The following is a 15,839-nucleotide window of genomic DNA, read 5'->3' as shown; positions in this document are numbered from 1 at the left end:
GAATGGAAAAATAATAATTTTAAAAAAGTGGTTATGCTTGTGTTAGTGTTGCAAGGTCAGCAGAGGAATGACTTTAGAACCTGAGCCTGAACTGTCTCTGCCTCACTCCAGTTTCAAGAGCTGCTGTTGTGCTGTCCAGAGCTGTGCAGAGAATGAACAGAAAAAGCAGCAGGGTCTGAATAGTATGTCATCATTAGCTGTCAAATCTCAGCAGCTTTATGTGCTTGTTTTCTTGTCAGACTCTGCATATTTCTGCAATCCTGGATGGAGAACCAGAAATGGATGAGTACTTTATTGTCACCCTGTTCAATCCAACTGGAGGAGCCAGACTAGGCACAAAAGTGCAAACTATGATTACGATTTTACAGAACCAGGCTCCACTGGGACTTTTCAGCATCTACCCACTTACAAATAGGTACTAACTTTTTATTCTATCAGATACTATTACTGCTATACAGAAAAACAGAAAACCACTTAAAATGTTGATTTCTCTATGGATTTTTTTCATGAAATGGTACTTCATTAGTCCCTTAACATTCCACTAATAATAATAATCCATATTAAGAGCTCCAAACCTTAGATCAGTGCTCAGGAAATCACACATTTTACAATTTAAGTTTTTTAAGCTTGTGTGAGATACACTCTGACTCAGGACTGTTTTTCAGAACCAAGTGGGCCATATTACCTGGACAAGCTTGAGGAGTGGGCCCATGGGAATCTCATGAGGTTTAACAGAAAAAGTGCAATGTGCTACACGTGGGTTAGAGCACCTGTGGCTTATTAATACAATAAGTAAATAAATTATACAGACCCGGCTAACTGGTTGGGGGATCAGCTCCAAATCCTCTTTATTCAGATGAGACAACACCTTATATATGTGGGTTCAAAGTAATATGTGAGTCTCTTGACCCATTACCATGGATTTCTCACTACCTATGTGTGAGAGATAAAATCTCCAATTCAAGTAATTTCCAGTTAGAATTTATTATATGGTGAGAGCAAAAACAGCTCTGTGGTGTCCAAGCAGCCGAGTCCCAATGACTTGGGAGGCTTGTGACACACCAAAGCAGACATAGTATCCTACTTTAATTCCCAGCTACTTAATTAATATTCATTATACGTAGGCATAAACATTATACATTGTTAATTCAGACATTTAACAGATATTTTTCTTACACAAGGGTGTTATCTACTCAAAAGCATAAATAATATAAATTGTTAATTCAGACATTCAACAGATGTTTTTCTTAAACTCAATTATAAATTCTCAAGAAAGGTGTTATCATCTAGTTAACTAAACAGAGTATGTTCACTATAAATTTTGTACAAGGTAAAAGGGAGGTAATTTGTTTTATGTCTTTATAGGGACCCAGTTAAGTTTTACAATTTGTTTTCTCTTCTTTCTCTAGGTTATCTGACCTTACACTGTTTTCTTTTTAATCAACTCGAATCATTCTTTTAGTTTATTACACATGTGTGGGAGTACTTTGAGAATTCATTTCCCAGGGTGTTTCATCCAGCATCCTTCCTAAAACCCAACTCCTACAGCAACCCCCAGTATCAATCGAGGCTGGGAGATCAACAAACCAAGCACAGCCCTGCCAAAAACAACTTGTGTATGCTGGTGGGTGAGGGGCTGGAGATGAGCCATCAATGTGCACTCACAGCCCAGAAAGCCAAGTGTGTCCTGGGCTGCATCCAAAACAATGTGGGCAGTGGGTTGAGGGAGGTGATTTTGTCCCTCTGCTCTGCTCTGGTGAGATCCCACCTCGAGTCTGCATCCAGCTCTGGGGTCCCAGCACAGGAAGGATATGGACCCGTTGGAGCAAGTCCTGAGGAGGCCAGCAAGTTGATCAGAGGGATGGAGCAGTTCTGGGAGGAAAGACTGAGAGAATTGGGTTTGTTCATCCTGGAAAAGAGAAGGCTTCAGGGTGACCTTATTGTGACCTTCCAGTAGCTGAAAGAGAACTTACGAGAGCATATAGTGACAGGACAAGGGGAAATGGGTTCAAATTGAAACAGAGTAGGTTTAGTTTAGATATTAGGGGGAAATTCTTTACTGTGAGGCTGGTGAGGCACTGGAACAGGTTGCTTGGAGAAGCTAGGGTTGACCCATCCCTGGAAATGTTCAAGGCCAGGCTGGATGGGGCTCTGAGCAACCTGGTCAAGTGGAAGGTGTCCTTGCCCACCCATGGTACAGGACAGGGGTTGGACCTAAATGGCCTTTTAGGTCCCTTCCAACCCAAACCATTCTATGATTCTGTGTTTCTGTCATATGGAATGATGTTTTGAGAAATCATTCAGCTTTAACTGTATGGTTGATGTCTTGAATTTCAGGGTGGTTTAAGATTTTGTTGAATTCCCTATAATTTTGCCAAGGTCTTGTGTTAGGAAACACTGGATAACCTTAATCAATGTCAGTACATCAGATAGCAAAATCAGTGTTTTCCTTTTATTGCATATTCTGCGCTGGAATTGTACTGTAAGAATCTTGTTTGTATACTATAAATATAATGCTTTTAAAAATTTATTTTCAATTCTCACATTTAGGACAAATATCTTCACAGTTGAAGAAGCCAACACTACAGTTTATTTGAAAGTTTCACGGAGTAATGGGCTCAACGTATCTGTGAGTGTTGAGTGGGAGACATTGTCGGATACTGCATTTGGCATCAGTACGTTCACTTTATTGAGAGTGTCCATTGCTATTGGGTGGAAATAGCCAGAGACTAGCCAAAAATGTAGGAGATGTAACTTTGGAATATAACTCACCTATTCAGACTTGATCACATAAATTAATAGATAACAGAGCTTAGCTACTTAAGAGTCAGCTTGTCATCAGCCACTGCTGCCAGAGTTTCAATAATCTGTATTGCTTTTCTTGTTGTTCTTATATTGTCACTAGACCTTTGATTTATAAAATCTGTACTTTTTAACTTTGGATTTTTCTAACACAGTGTAAAAGACATTTTCTGTAAGCATCAGCTGACTTAGTTTAAGAATCTTAGTGCCTTGACTGCTTGTTGAGGATGAACACATTTTGTAGTTTTTGTGTCACTGTTATTTTTTTCTATCTAGCTAATTTTCTCACTACCCAAATTCCAGACTGAGTCACCGAATCACACTCAAATTGCCTGTATATCTTCCACGTGTAATTGTAGTATATGAGGAATGCATTTATTGCTTAACTCTCGTTACAACCTCAGTGCTATACCATTTCCATGCATTTGCATGCACTCATACCAGCTATCTAAAGACAACCTCAATGTTTCTGATACTAGGTGTACTTTTGTCAAGTAAATAATGAAAATGGCATTGTAAAAGACCTCAAGGATAAGTAGTTTTTTATTTTACTGTATTGCAGGGGGTAGTATCAATGTCCTGTCTGTCTTGCAAAGCTTTGTGGAGCAGTCAGCAGCTAGCTGGTGTTTTTTTCCATTCGGAGAAGTTCTGTATGGTGTGCTTTTGCGTACGCCTCCAGCTGTGTTTTCTACTCTCTACCAGTGGAAAGGAGTTTTTGTTGCTGTTGAGGTAAATGTTTGCTTACAAACACCAAGTGTGCTACCTAATAAAAAATTTTAATCTGAATTCTACTTTTTTATTCCTCTCTCAGGATTTCAGTATGTGGAATCCTAAGAGCTGTATGTCTTTCCAAATACGTGCCTCTCCCTACCTTGTGATTACTCATGGAGGAGCCAGACAGGGAGCTTCCAACAGCAGTGTGTATGCATTCATGCCTGGACGCAAACTATTGAAGGTAAATCTGTTTTATTTACAAAATCATGAAATAATGGGGTTAGGAAGGCCCTCCACTCCAGCCACATTTTAGGAAAAGGCACTCTGTGCTCAGCTGGTCTGGGACCTGAACACTATACGTGACTTCAGTGATGCAACTTACTGTCCCGGTTCTGGCCAGGACAGGGGCAATTTTTGCAGTAGCTAGGAGGGGACATGGCTGGGACCTACAGGTTATTCTATACCACCTCAGAGGGGAATGGGGCCCTTCCGCAGGTCACGGTAGCGTGCTGGTGTTTCTTCTACGTGGTGAGCACTTTCACGTGTGAATCATTCAGCTCTCTTGTACCCTCAGTTTTTAATACTGTTGCTGTTATTCTTCATTTTCTTCTCTCGTTGTTTTCAGTAAATTATTCTTATCTCAACCCGTGGTCTTTACCTTTTGTGCCTCCAATTTTCCTCCACATCCCACCACAGTGGGGAGAGGATTAAGTGAGTGGCAGCGTGGTTTGGAGTATTTCAGTGGGAACACTAAATTGGGCAATACCATTCCTAAATATAATAACCACAGTTATTACAACTGGATGTCTACTGTGTTGTTATATCTTGGGGGTGGGATAAAATGACCAGGAAAGGGAAGAAAGAAATTGTGGAGCAAAGAAGTCATAGAGCATTTTCTGAAAAACATATGATAAGTCATATTAGTGTTGGAATTACATCTATGAAATTTTTTGTACTTTTTTTTATATATGGTTTGTATGTAATTTTGCAGTTTCTTAAAAATGTGTGTGTATATGTATAAACTTGTTACTTGAAGTGACTTCCAAATACCATTTTACCATACATCCCTTGTAGATACAGACTCTTTCTATTTTGGATACCAGACATGTCAAACATTTTACTGTGGATGAAGAAGACTATTTGGTTTTTGTGAGTCACACCACCAATTTCAGTTCCATCCAGGTTAGAATACACTTGTCTTCTATGCCTTTGATTTGGGTAATTTGGTTAGCTTTGAGTTTGAACTCTGAAGGGATAATTAAAAAAAACTAAATATGTATTTCTGAAAATTACCTTATGTTTCTATTACAGATTTACAGGACTTAAACTTCTAGACTTGTTTAAATGTGACAACACTCCTACATTGACATGTAGTTTATACTTAGTTTGATTTTATTGCTAGTGTTATTTCTGTTTTAAAATCTGTCACGTTAAACACCTGTAAGAACAGAGAGAGCTTTTGACCATAAACCTGGTCATCTGAAGACCAGGCACAGATGCTTACAGTAGTGTAGTTACTTACCAATGTGCTTCTACCTTAATGTAGGATTCACCTTGGAAATGAGGAATTCAATTCATTACAAGTCATCCTAATTTATCATGACACTTAATTGCTTTTCTCTTAGTGCTAGTTATGAATATATAATAAAAAATATTTCATATTTCCACAGGTTTTCCAGTGGAATAGAGATCTATTTGTGCTGCATTATCAACTTCCAGTTTACAGAGCTCTGAACATTGCCTTGTTTCCTCGAGGAGGGATTATGTACCTAGTAGTTTCTTTTACAAATAACACCCAGAATGTGCTCTTGTACCAGTGGTTGAATAATGAGTTTAGGAGTCTTCATCAGTTACCAGCAAAAGAAATCAAACATATGGAGACCTGGACTTCTGGATCTGATATCTACTTAATTATTGCAGAAGGTATTTAACAGAAAACAAACACTGAGTTTTCTAAGTATATACTGCTTGTTTGGTAGCAAAGGCATTTGGGATAAAGGAGTTTAGATAAGGATGAAAATATTACTGAGGGGTGACAATTTGATGATAAGTATCTTATCAAAGTAATCTGTGTTTTGCTCTTCAGAAAATAAAAGTACTGTGTTTGTTCTCAAATATTTATGAAACCAGTTAAATATTTTCCCAAGAAAAATAGTAAATAATAATTCCATTCATCTAGCTGCTAATTACACCTTTCTAAGCTTTTCTGAGCTTTGTGATATGCAAAGATCATTGTTCAGCAAAGGACATGAGTTTTTTTATTACAAGTACGACCTTTTAGGCATTCTTTTATGTCTGCATCCCTATGCCTATTTAAAATTCTATATTGCAGTTCATAGGTTTCTTTACAATTGACTGTTGTCTGTTGGCATTTTTAGTGTTCTTATATGTGAATGTGTGCAGAAAAGCCCTTAAATGGTGTAATTAGATGAATCATGTGATGGAGATAAGTTGTGCTGTGGAGTTATACACGAAGTAAAAAGGAAGTTACAATCATTGGTCTCACTTTTTAATTAAAGCTGCTAATCTCTGCCTTTAAATGGCCACTAGTGTGTGATTTTACTAATAGGCAGCAATATAATGTAAGTTTTGTGATTTTTCTCCTTTGTAGAATCTGGAAATTCTTCTGAAATATTCATCTGGGAGACAGGGCAGTCTGCCTTCAGACACTTTCAGTCTCTTCCAGTCTGTGCTGTAAGACATATCCACGTTTTCAGGCCTCCTTCAGGTTTAGGTAAGACCTCATGTATAGTACTGGAATTGAATGTGCTCATTTTTTCATTTTTTTTTTTTTTTCAGATTTTAAGAGGTACTTTAACAGTTGTGCTGCCAGGGGCATTTCTGGCCTTACAAGAAGAACTTATGTCACTGAATATTTCTTTTTTTCTCCTCGTTGCTCAATGTAGTTCACATCCTGCTCTCTGATAAGGACACAACAGCCCTGTATTCCTGGAACTCAGAAGGGAACCAGTTTTCCATGATGCTGGAAGCCCCATATGCAGATCATATCTCTTCAGCCACTGCAAGGTCTCTTAACTCCAACAAGAGCTTGATTGCTCTTTCCAGAGAGTCCAGTTCCCAGATTTATGAGCTCACCACTATCTCCAACCAGTCAGATTTTATACCTAGGTAGGTTTTTTGTTTTATATAACTTTCTCCAGGTCTTGCATTCCTTTTAATGTGATACTGTTTTTGTTACAACGGAGACCATTATAGACTTCTGTGGGTGTTGTGCTTATTAACACTAAAGAGAACGTTTCACAGGTAGCTTTAGGATCTCTGAAGTCAAAGTCTTCACAACTGACTTTAAAACACAGAAAGAAGGAACTTGCAGTTATGACTCGGTGTCAGTGTAGAGTCGTGACGGCCGATAAAGATACAAGGAGTCAGTTATGTGCAGAAAACACGCCTTCCTCTTCTTTATTTTCTCATCTGCTTTTTTATACCCTTTTGCCAGCAGCAAGCACTATCCTTATTTTTGGTAAGCAAGCAACAGCGTTTTCATTGGCTAGGATCTATGGGCGATACATTTGGCAAAGCTCAAGGCCTTACTGCAGTTCCCACATCCTAGGCCTACCAACTTTACAGCCTGCCTTTGTTTTCTCCATTAGGGCTACGTACTGACTTCCTTATCATCAAGGATACACCTGAAACTTTTCCCAGTCGATATCTCCATCCTGGGAGCTAATAGACCTGCTATTAACCCCTTCAACTTGGTATTATTAAAACTTTTATTTAGGATAAATTAAATTACTTTAATAAGTAATTTCAGTTACTCTGTGCTCTATTGTAATTTAAAAAAAAAAAGGACATTTAACCCACAACCTTTAAATGTCAGTTACTTAGGAATACAGGCAATAATTTCAAAAATGCTCATTAAATTTACAGTACTGCTTTCAAAGTTCATTAATCAGTTATCCTCAGTTTACAGTTTATGTGTTTGTTTTTATGCTAGTTCAGGTGAATTGATATTTGAGCCTGGGGACTTGGAAGCTGTGATAGCAATAAATATCCTGGATGACATCATCCCAGAGGAGGAAGAATGCTTTAAAGTGTGGCTGAAAAACCCTAAGGGAGGTGCAGAGATTGGTGTTCACAGTTTTGTTAACATAATTATTCCTTCCAATGACAATGCCTATGGAGTCATTGCATTTGCTCAGGTAAAACCTATAAGGTAAATCATTAAAATATGTATTTATAATTTCTGAATAATGGAAAATAAACATACAAAACCTGTAAATTAAAACATGTGAAGGGATTGTTTTTCTAAAGACTTGTAGCAACCTAAGTTAGATGGTTATTGACATCCATTTAGCATTGCTATTTGATTATATAGATGCAAGATGATAGAAACTCAGTTCTAGTCTATCCGTATTGTGGAATTTTTAGAATCCCCTTACATTTAGAATAACATATTACTTTAACAGTTTTTCAACTACCTAAAAATTTAGTTTTTAGATGGCTTATATGATGTCATCATAGAGTTGCTACTGATTGGTTAATCAAGGGAATTAAGTAAAAATCCTTTTCCTTCTCCTGATTTGTACCACAAGATGAGCCTATCTGTCTGAACAGAATAACTTGGGAAAAGTGTCAGACTAAACGTATTAGTTAGAGTGGTTAATTCTTATATCATCCAATATTGTAGAAGTTATCTAAACAGATATATGTGTTAAATATATGAAACACAGAGGAACTGTTACTGAAATGAAACATTGCATCTGGACTTGTGTAAGTGGTAACTGCAGTAAAAATATGTCTATCTTGAAGGTCTACATGTTTGTTATCTACTTCAAATGATTTGGACATAAAATACTGTACTAAAAAAATAGCAAAAAGCGTTGGGGTTTTTGCCTTAGGATAAGGAGGTCTGACATTTTAGATTTTTAATGTCTATGAAGCTTAAAACTGTTGAATACTTCTAAATTAAGAGATACATTTAATCAATGGACTTGTATTTGGCTGTTTCAGAGTAGATTAACTTATTGATGCTCACTGTCTCTGGCTCCCTTTGAATACCCAGTTCCCTAAAGAAACTTTTCTTTGTAAGAAAATAATGTTTTGGTTCTGCTACTGTATGTTTTCCAGAGTTCTTTATTTAAGCAAGTTGAAGAAATGGAACAGGACAGTTTAATCACATTGAATATTGAACGTTTAATAGGAACATATGGACGAGTTACAGTAGAGTGGATTGCTAATGGGAGCACAAGTGATGTGTTTCCAACTTCGGGAATGGTATGTAATAATATCACTGTTAGTGGGGAAGCACAACAAGAAGTGCTTGTTGTCTGTGTTGTCTCAGACATGGTCTATGTTGTCTCAGACAATAGGTACAGATGTACTGAGAGAGAAGGATAATACAACATATTAGATTGCCCGACTTCTCTGTTAATTCCTTCTTTCAGGTCCTTTCCTCTGGTTCTGGCAATTTGCACTTCTGACTGGCACATAATACCTCAGCATCACTCCTGTACTTCTAGAAACTGATATTGCAGTGCTGTCCAGGCACTTGAAATACTTACCTGTAGTATCCTGTTCCCATCTTCCTTTCTTCCTGCAGTGAGATCCAGCTACTATGTCAAATCACTTGCATAGATGGGAATCTGGGAGTGTTTGCCCTTTTTTCTGACCTTCTCAATACAACGGGGACCTTAAGTGGCCGACGAGAATGTGACAAGTTCCACTTTCCTCTGTTTCTAAGACTCTTCAGATTTCTAACCATTAAACCCCAGCGTTTGCTGCCAGCCAAAGCTCTTGGTATGCCTTGGGACCAGGAGGAGCCAGGTTCTGTAAGGCAAAGCCCACCACCTGGTGGCTGTCTGTAGCAGACACAAAGCCCTAAAAAAATGTAGAGAAAAATCAGCGGAAGGGAAATGAGTGATGCCAAAACTGGAATATAGATATAGTTTAGATACATAAAGCATGTGTCAATCATTTTGTCTGAAGAAAAAAAACAAAATAGAATAGACACTTCTTCAATTAGCTGTAATTTTGATAGATGTTATATGTTCATCTTGCATTTGACATATATATGTGGTGGGTTGACCTTCACTGGCTGACAGACTCCCACCTATTTCTCTCTTACTTCCCCATCTGAGCAGGATGGGGAGAAAAATAAGGTGGAAAACCTTGAGATAAAGGCGGTTTATTAAGAAAAACAAAAGCCATTGTCTACCTGGACTTCTCCAAGGTTTTCAGTACAGTTTCCCACAGCCTCCTCCTGAAGAAACCGATGTATTATTCTGTACCCGGGAGGTTGTGGTAAATAGCTCCTTTTCAGACTGACAGCTTTTAGATTGACAGCTGTCAGAAGTGTGGACCCTCAGAGATGAATACTGAGCCCAACCATATTTAGTATCTTTATAAGTGATCTGGGCGAAGTTTGCTGATGAAGTTTGCTAATGATACCAAACTGAGTAAGGAAGTGGACACTTTGGAAGGGAGAGCCACCCTGCAGGAAGACCTAGGTAGGCTGGAAGATTCACCAGACATGAGTGTAAGGTCACTCTGGAAAACATAATCCAGGAGTGCAGCACCCACTGGGATCTACCTGGCTGGGGAGCAGCTCTGGGAAAAGGGATCTGGAGGTCCTGTTGGTCATTAATAACCTCAATATGAATGAACACTGTGGAAATCCACCAGATTGTTTCTGGGTTGTATCAAGAAGGCTATCCCCAGCAGAAATAAAGAAGTCATTATCCCATTCTACACTTGTCCAGCTACACCTGGAATACTGTGTTCAGTTTTGGTACCCGCTGTGGAAAATAGATATGGACGGGCTAGAAAGGGTCCAGAGTTGGCCACAAATATGGTCAAAGGACTGGGAAGCCTGTCATATGAGGAAAGGCTGAGAGAACTGTTCAACCTTGAGAAAAGAAGGCTGAGGAGAGACTTTATCATCATGTTCCAGTATTTAAAGTGTGGCTACAAAGGTGACTTCCTTTTTACAAGGTGTCACATGGAAAAGACAAGGGATACAAGTTACGTCTGGGGACATTCTGACTGGGCATAAGAGGAAAACTTTTCACCATGAGAACAATCATCCATTGGAAGAATACCCCCAGGGAAGTTGTGGATTCGCCAACATTGACACTTTCAAGATTGAACTGGACAGGGTGCTAGGCCATCTTGTCTAGACTGTGCTACTGCCGAGAAAGGTTGGACCAGATGATCCTTGAGGTCCCTTCCAGACTTGTATTCTGCGTTTCTATAAGATGTTTCTATATGTGTGTGTGTATTTATGTTTTATAACTGATAGAGTTTTACAGAATAAAACAGTTGGTATAACAACATTGAGAAGAAATTTGACTTTTTTTCCCCCCTCCCTCTAAAATTTTAGATTACATTTTCAGAAGGTCAGGCCCTGTCCACAATCACGATGACGATTCTTGCGGACAGTGTTGCAGAACTTTCAGAGACTGTGGAAATCACACTCACCCATGTCACCACTGTGGGTGTGGAAGATACCACAAAAGGAGCTGTTATTGATCCCAAGAGGGCAAGAGCTGTGCTTACCATTTTACCCAGTGACTCTCCACATGGTGTGATTGAGTGGCATATGGAGTCTCTCTTTGTTAAAACCACAGAGCCAGAAGGTAAGTCTGTTTCTTGATTCTTAGGAAGGTATGTATGTTTTTTTCAAAGTCAGCATTGTTGAAGCTTTAACAGTGGTTATATATATATACAATACTTACATTATTTATCTCTTTCTCAAAACTTTTATACTAATATCCCTTAAAATATGTCACTGTGATGTTACATTACATACAATTTATGCTGTATTTCACATTTCACATATCAACATTATCCACCCATTATTTAGGAGGTAAGTTATTATTATCTTGGCATCTTGTGTTGCAAATCACTGATGCATAAAATACTTCTGTTTTCATAAAAAAGCTGAACTTGCCCGTTTAATGGATTCATATATTATTTAAAATAATTTACATAGAAAGACTTTCCTCTTGAAGTGGCTCAAAAGGGAAAGTTTTTTGCTCTGTGGGATAAGAGAAGGAAGGAAGCAGATCAGGAGCGAATTTGATTGCAACGAAAAAGTGAAGTGGTGTTTTCTACTCACCAGATGCACGTTTGATTGGGTTGTGTTAGTTTTCCTTTGGCAGTTGGCCAGAGGAGAACTGCCATGATGCTCAGGCTCCTGCCCTCCCTCCAGGCTCAGGAAGCGAAACAGCTGATGCTCTGGCATTATCTGCAGCCCCTCTGCAGCTGCCTGGTGGGCTATTTGTACTTCAACAGCCCAGTTGAACTTTCCTGACACTTCATTATTCTGTCCATATTAACAAATTGCATATATGAAAAATACAATTTCCGTCAGAGCATATTGTTGCAGGTAAAACCTCCTTACCGGTTCTGTTTCAAGTGTTACCCCTTTTTTAGCAGCTGAAAGTATTGTGAAGCTGAAAGTATGTTGGTTTCTTACGTGCACAGACATTAACACTGAAGTTAGGAATCAAGGAATGTTCTTAACTTTCATTGGTTGCACAGGTTTTTTTTCAATCTTTAAATGTTATATTTTCTAATGAATGGTATACAGATGATAACTGGGAAATAACATCTGAATAATACAAGTAACAAAAACTGGTTCAAAGTACAAAGTATATGAATACTTTTTATCTCTTTCTGTTTCTCCAGTCACAAATCCAACACTTTTAACCAGACAGTGTGTTTCATCATTTATTGGAATTTCTGCTAAAACAATCATGTCTTGATTTTTTTCCCCTTCTTGTTATAGGGCAAGTGAATTCAACTACTCTTACTCTACAAATTGTTCGAGAACAAGGATTTATTGGAGAGCTTGCAGTTCATTTGAGGACTGCACCAAACCTTGAATTCCCCCTCTCCAACCGAGCAACAGAGAATGAGGATTATATACTGGAAAAGAAAACAGTCATTATGGCTGAGAATGCAACAACAACTTCTGTCACAGTCATTATTTTACCTGTAAGTAACCTCATTAATAGCCTTAGCTATTAATGTCCTTTAAGGAAAGGGAAAAGGTACTAATTTTATACTAGAAGTATATTCTTGCAGCCACCTCTTTCAAAACAACTTGAGTGTTCATCACTGAGTATAAATGAATGAATGAATCAAATTCTTTGTTTTGTTATAGTCCCAAAATGAACTTATAAAAATGACAAAGGAAAAGTTTATAAATGTCTTAGGTGCTTTTTAGTTTGCCAACTTGTTGCAGATTTTACAGGGGATTTATTTTACTTTATATGCTTCTTAACAGATTTGTTCTATATTTCAGAAAATGTTATTTTTTTCACGAAAAGTAGATTCTTTAAATATATCTAAAATGGAGGTGTTGCTTTTCCATTTTCAACTTAGTTTCTGAGATCTAGGCAACTTTCTTCTAGTTAGCAGAAACAAGTGACAGCCAGCACTGCTTTCCACTCTTCTTGCAGATCTGCAGTCTGACTGCGAGCTTCAGTTTCTAAAATCAGCAAAAGTAGTCTTCTTCACCTTTCATGTAGTATGAAGCAAGGAGTTGATTATATGCTCCCAAATGCTGAAAATTTTTGAACAGTAAGCGACCTACAAGAGTCACCTTCCTGCATGTATTATAACTTAGTGTGTTTTACTAAAAAAGTGACATTTAAAAATATTTTTTCAGGACAATATTCCAGAATTACAGGAAGCATTTATAATCAATATTACTGATGTGCAACTGGTCACTTCTTCATCTGGAAGTCAGCCAAGTGTGAAGAGGCTTGGGTTAGAAATAGCTGAAATAACAATTGAGGAAAATGATGATGCCAGAGGAGTATTTAATTTTAATGTTACAAAGGTAAGTAAGTCTGAATGAAAAATATTTAAAATAGCATTCCAGCAAGAGAGTCTGTTTCTTCAGTCCAGTTCTGAGAGTGTTCTGATAGGCTTTGTGGCGCTAAATTGTTCTGGATAAAATGACCAGATACCGGACAAATGATTCCTTCTTAAGGAATCACATGTGATATGCAAAATTTATTAGGGAGCTGGCAGTGTTAAAACTAGTGTCATAAAAAGGGACCTCTGGAGGTCATCTAATCCAGACTTGGTCTAAGCAAGGTCAATGCTAAATCTAGACCTTTTACGAGTAATTATGTATTTCTTTTTTTTTTATTGTTTTTAACTGCAAGTCAATGTAAAAAAAAAGTTTCCCGAGACAGCAGTTTATTTTTGAATTTACAGGATATCACTGGAGCTGTTGCTGGTTATGAGGTACCACCACCACAGAATGTACTGAAACTTCCTGTTGTTCGACAGGCTGGGAGGTTTGGGTCAGTAACTCTGTACTGGGAAGCCATTAATTCAACTGCCAGCTTTGAAGACTTCACACCATCATTTGGAAACCTTACATTTGCAGAGGGGCAGGTATGCACTTGCTGAGAGTTTAGCTGTCTCTGAGTTACCAGCTTAAGAGTTTCAGCTGTTTTCTTCTAGCAGAGTTTGCATCTTTTAATTGAAAACATTTTATTTATGGCCTTGTGTGTATGAATGGTGCTGCCCACTTCAGTTCTTTAACATGGAAAACACAATATTCATAAGCATTGACCAAGTAGGCTTGTATGCCTTTGGTACTTCCAGAAATGAGGACAACCCTGTTTACACTGGAATTTGTAGCATAATCCATCTTCTCTATAAATTCTCAGAATAAACCTGTATGTTTTCTTAGCTGTGTTCTACATATAGTTTTAAATTTCATGACGCACCTGAGAATATTTAATGTAAATGAGAGATTTTGATTTTGAGTGAATAAAACTGATCTTTGACAAATAGGAAGATATACTTAGTGAGCAGAATTTTGACTGAAGTATAATATGTTCAACCTGCACTTTCTACTAAGTACCAAAGCAGAGCAGTCTACTGGTTTTAACATACAAGATTTACAATGATGGACTTAAAAACTACCCTCGAAATTATATCTTCTTATTAGGAACATAGGAGTACAAGAAGAAAAATGAACAACTGAAAAATGTCTGTTTATCTATTACTTGGTACAATTTACCTATTTTAAATTTCAATATTTTTCAAACAATTCACAGAATATTACAAATGAAACTTTGTTGCTTTTTTCTAACATTTCTGCAGGCTACAGGAGAAATAGAAATCACAATAATAGATGACAGTGAAGTTGAATTCCTTGAGATTTTCAGGATTACCCTGGTGAGGGTAACAGGTGGTGCAAGACTTGGGAATGACACCCTGGTAACTGTTGCTATTCCTCCAAATGATTCCCCTGTTGGAGTATTTGGGTTTGAAGAAAAGAAAGTGAGTTTGATTTGGATTGCAGTCCTTTCTGCTAAAGCTGAGTAGTGGGTTTGTGTCACTAATACATAGCTGATTTTTGTAAGCCTTCATTGCAGTTGAAGACATTACTTCATTGAAAGGATACTTGTGCTTGTCTTCATCTGACTGTCTGGTAATAATATGCTAATAACAGTGGAAGTGCTGCTGCATGCATAAATACAGATTTATGCATGACTGAATCAATTTAATTCAGTATGCTAACAATTCAGGACATCCCAGCTATGATTTTTTGTGGTCTGTTGAATATTAAAATGGTTTTATAATCTACATTAGTGAAAGTAAAGTTTGGAAAGAAATCACAAAACATACTTCATCTTAGTTCTTGCAGTGCTTCTGCTCTTCATTTTGCTGGTGCTGTGCTTGCTGGTGACTCATTGTCTGTAATTGTTTTGAATCATAAGGCATACAGAAATAACATGAGTGACTAATCTTTGCTAGCAAAATTCAACACATTCCTTATGTCTGTTATCTTCCTGTTCATTTTCACTTTTCTCGTTGTTTTGGATTGTCTGATAAAGCTTTTTGTTTATCTAAATTTGGTATCAATGCCTTTTGATACAGCCTTTCCCACACTCTCCTTCTCTTTCTCCATCAGGTAACAGTGAAGGAACCTCAGACACCTGATGACTCTGCTGGAGTTGTTTTGGTCACTGTAAGTCGGAGTCAGGGAGGACAAGGAGCAGTTAAAGTATTATGGATTCTTGAGGAAGCAGCCAGATATGATCTGACTCCTTTAAATGGTACCCTTCATTTCAATGAGGTATTTCTGATATTGCTCTAAACTATTTAGTATTAGATTTATAAATATTTTGTTCTACTTGTGTGTGTTTGCATGGTTGTTGTTAGATGTTTATAGAACTAGAGGGTTACTAAGTATTATACTCTAGAAAGAGGTCAGTTTGAACTGGTGGAGTTAGCAGTATTCAGTGTTTTTTCAAGCAGTAAAGGAAAACTGACATACTCTTTTTAAGGCACCATAATGTAATCATCAGGAAGGTAGGCTCTTCAAATCT

The 15,839-nt window shown here is 37.7% G+C and overlaps 1 protein-coding gene across 1 annotated transcript in view; it reads left to right on the top strand.

Moving 5' to 3' along the window:
- The window catches only part of ADGRV1 (adhesion G protein-coupled receptor V1), a 274,545-nt gene that overhangs the window by 89,599 nt on the left and 169,107 nt on the right, over positions 1-15,839 (top strand). Inside the window, exons 54-69 of the mRNA XM_051782549.1 lie at positions 240-415; positions 2,551-2,675; positions 3,365-3,531; positions 3,614-3,757; positions 4,591-4,698; positions 5,187-5,439; positions 6,128-6,250; positions 6,423-6,645; positions 7,472-7,676; positions 8,605-8,751; positions 10,856-11,111; positions 12,266-12,474; positions 13,151-13,324; positions 13,708-13,890; positions 14,608-14,787; positions 15,422-15,586. Coding sequence (XP_051638509.1) covers positions 240-415; positions 2,551-2,675; positions 3,365-3,531; positions 3,614-3,757; positions 4,591-4,698; positions 5,187-5,439; positions 6,128-6,250; positions 6,423-6,645; positions 7,472-7,676; positions 8,605-8,751; positions 10,856-11,111; positions 12,266-12,474; positions 13,151-13,324; positions 13,708-13,890; positions 14,608-14,787; positions 15,422-15,586 — 2,838 coding nt within the window. The remainder of the gene's footprint in view (positions 1-239; positions 416-2,550; positions 2,676-3,364; positions 3,532-3,613; positions 3,758-4,590; positions 4,699-5,186; positions 5,440-6,127; positions 6,251-6,422; positions 6,646-7,471; positions 7,677-8,604; positions 8,752-10,855; positions 11,112-12,265; positions 12,475-13,150; positions 13,325-13,707; positions 13,891-14,607; positions 14,788-15,421; positions 15,587-15,839) is intronic.

This window comes from Manacus candei, unplaced genomic scaffold, assembly GCF_025592945.1.
Source record: "Manacus candei isolate 608988 ecotype Guabito, Panama unplaced genomic scaffold, ASM2559294v1 h1tg000016l, whole genome shotgun sequence".
Taxonomy (NCBI): domain Eukaryota; kingdom Metazoa; phylum Chordata; class Aves; order Passeriformes; family Pipridae; genus Manacus; species Manacus candei.
This window is presented reverse-complemented; position numbering and strand designations above follow the sequence as displayed.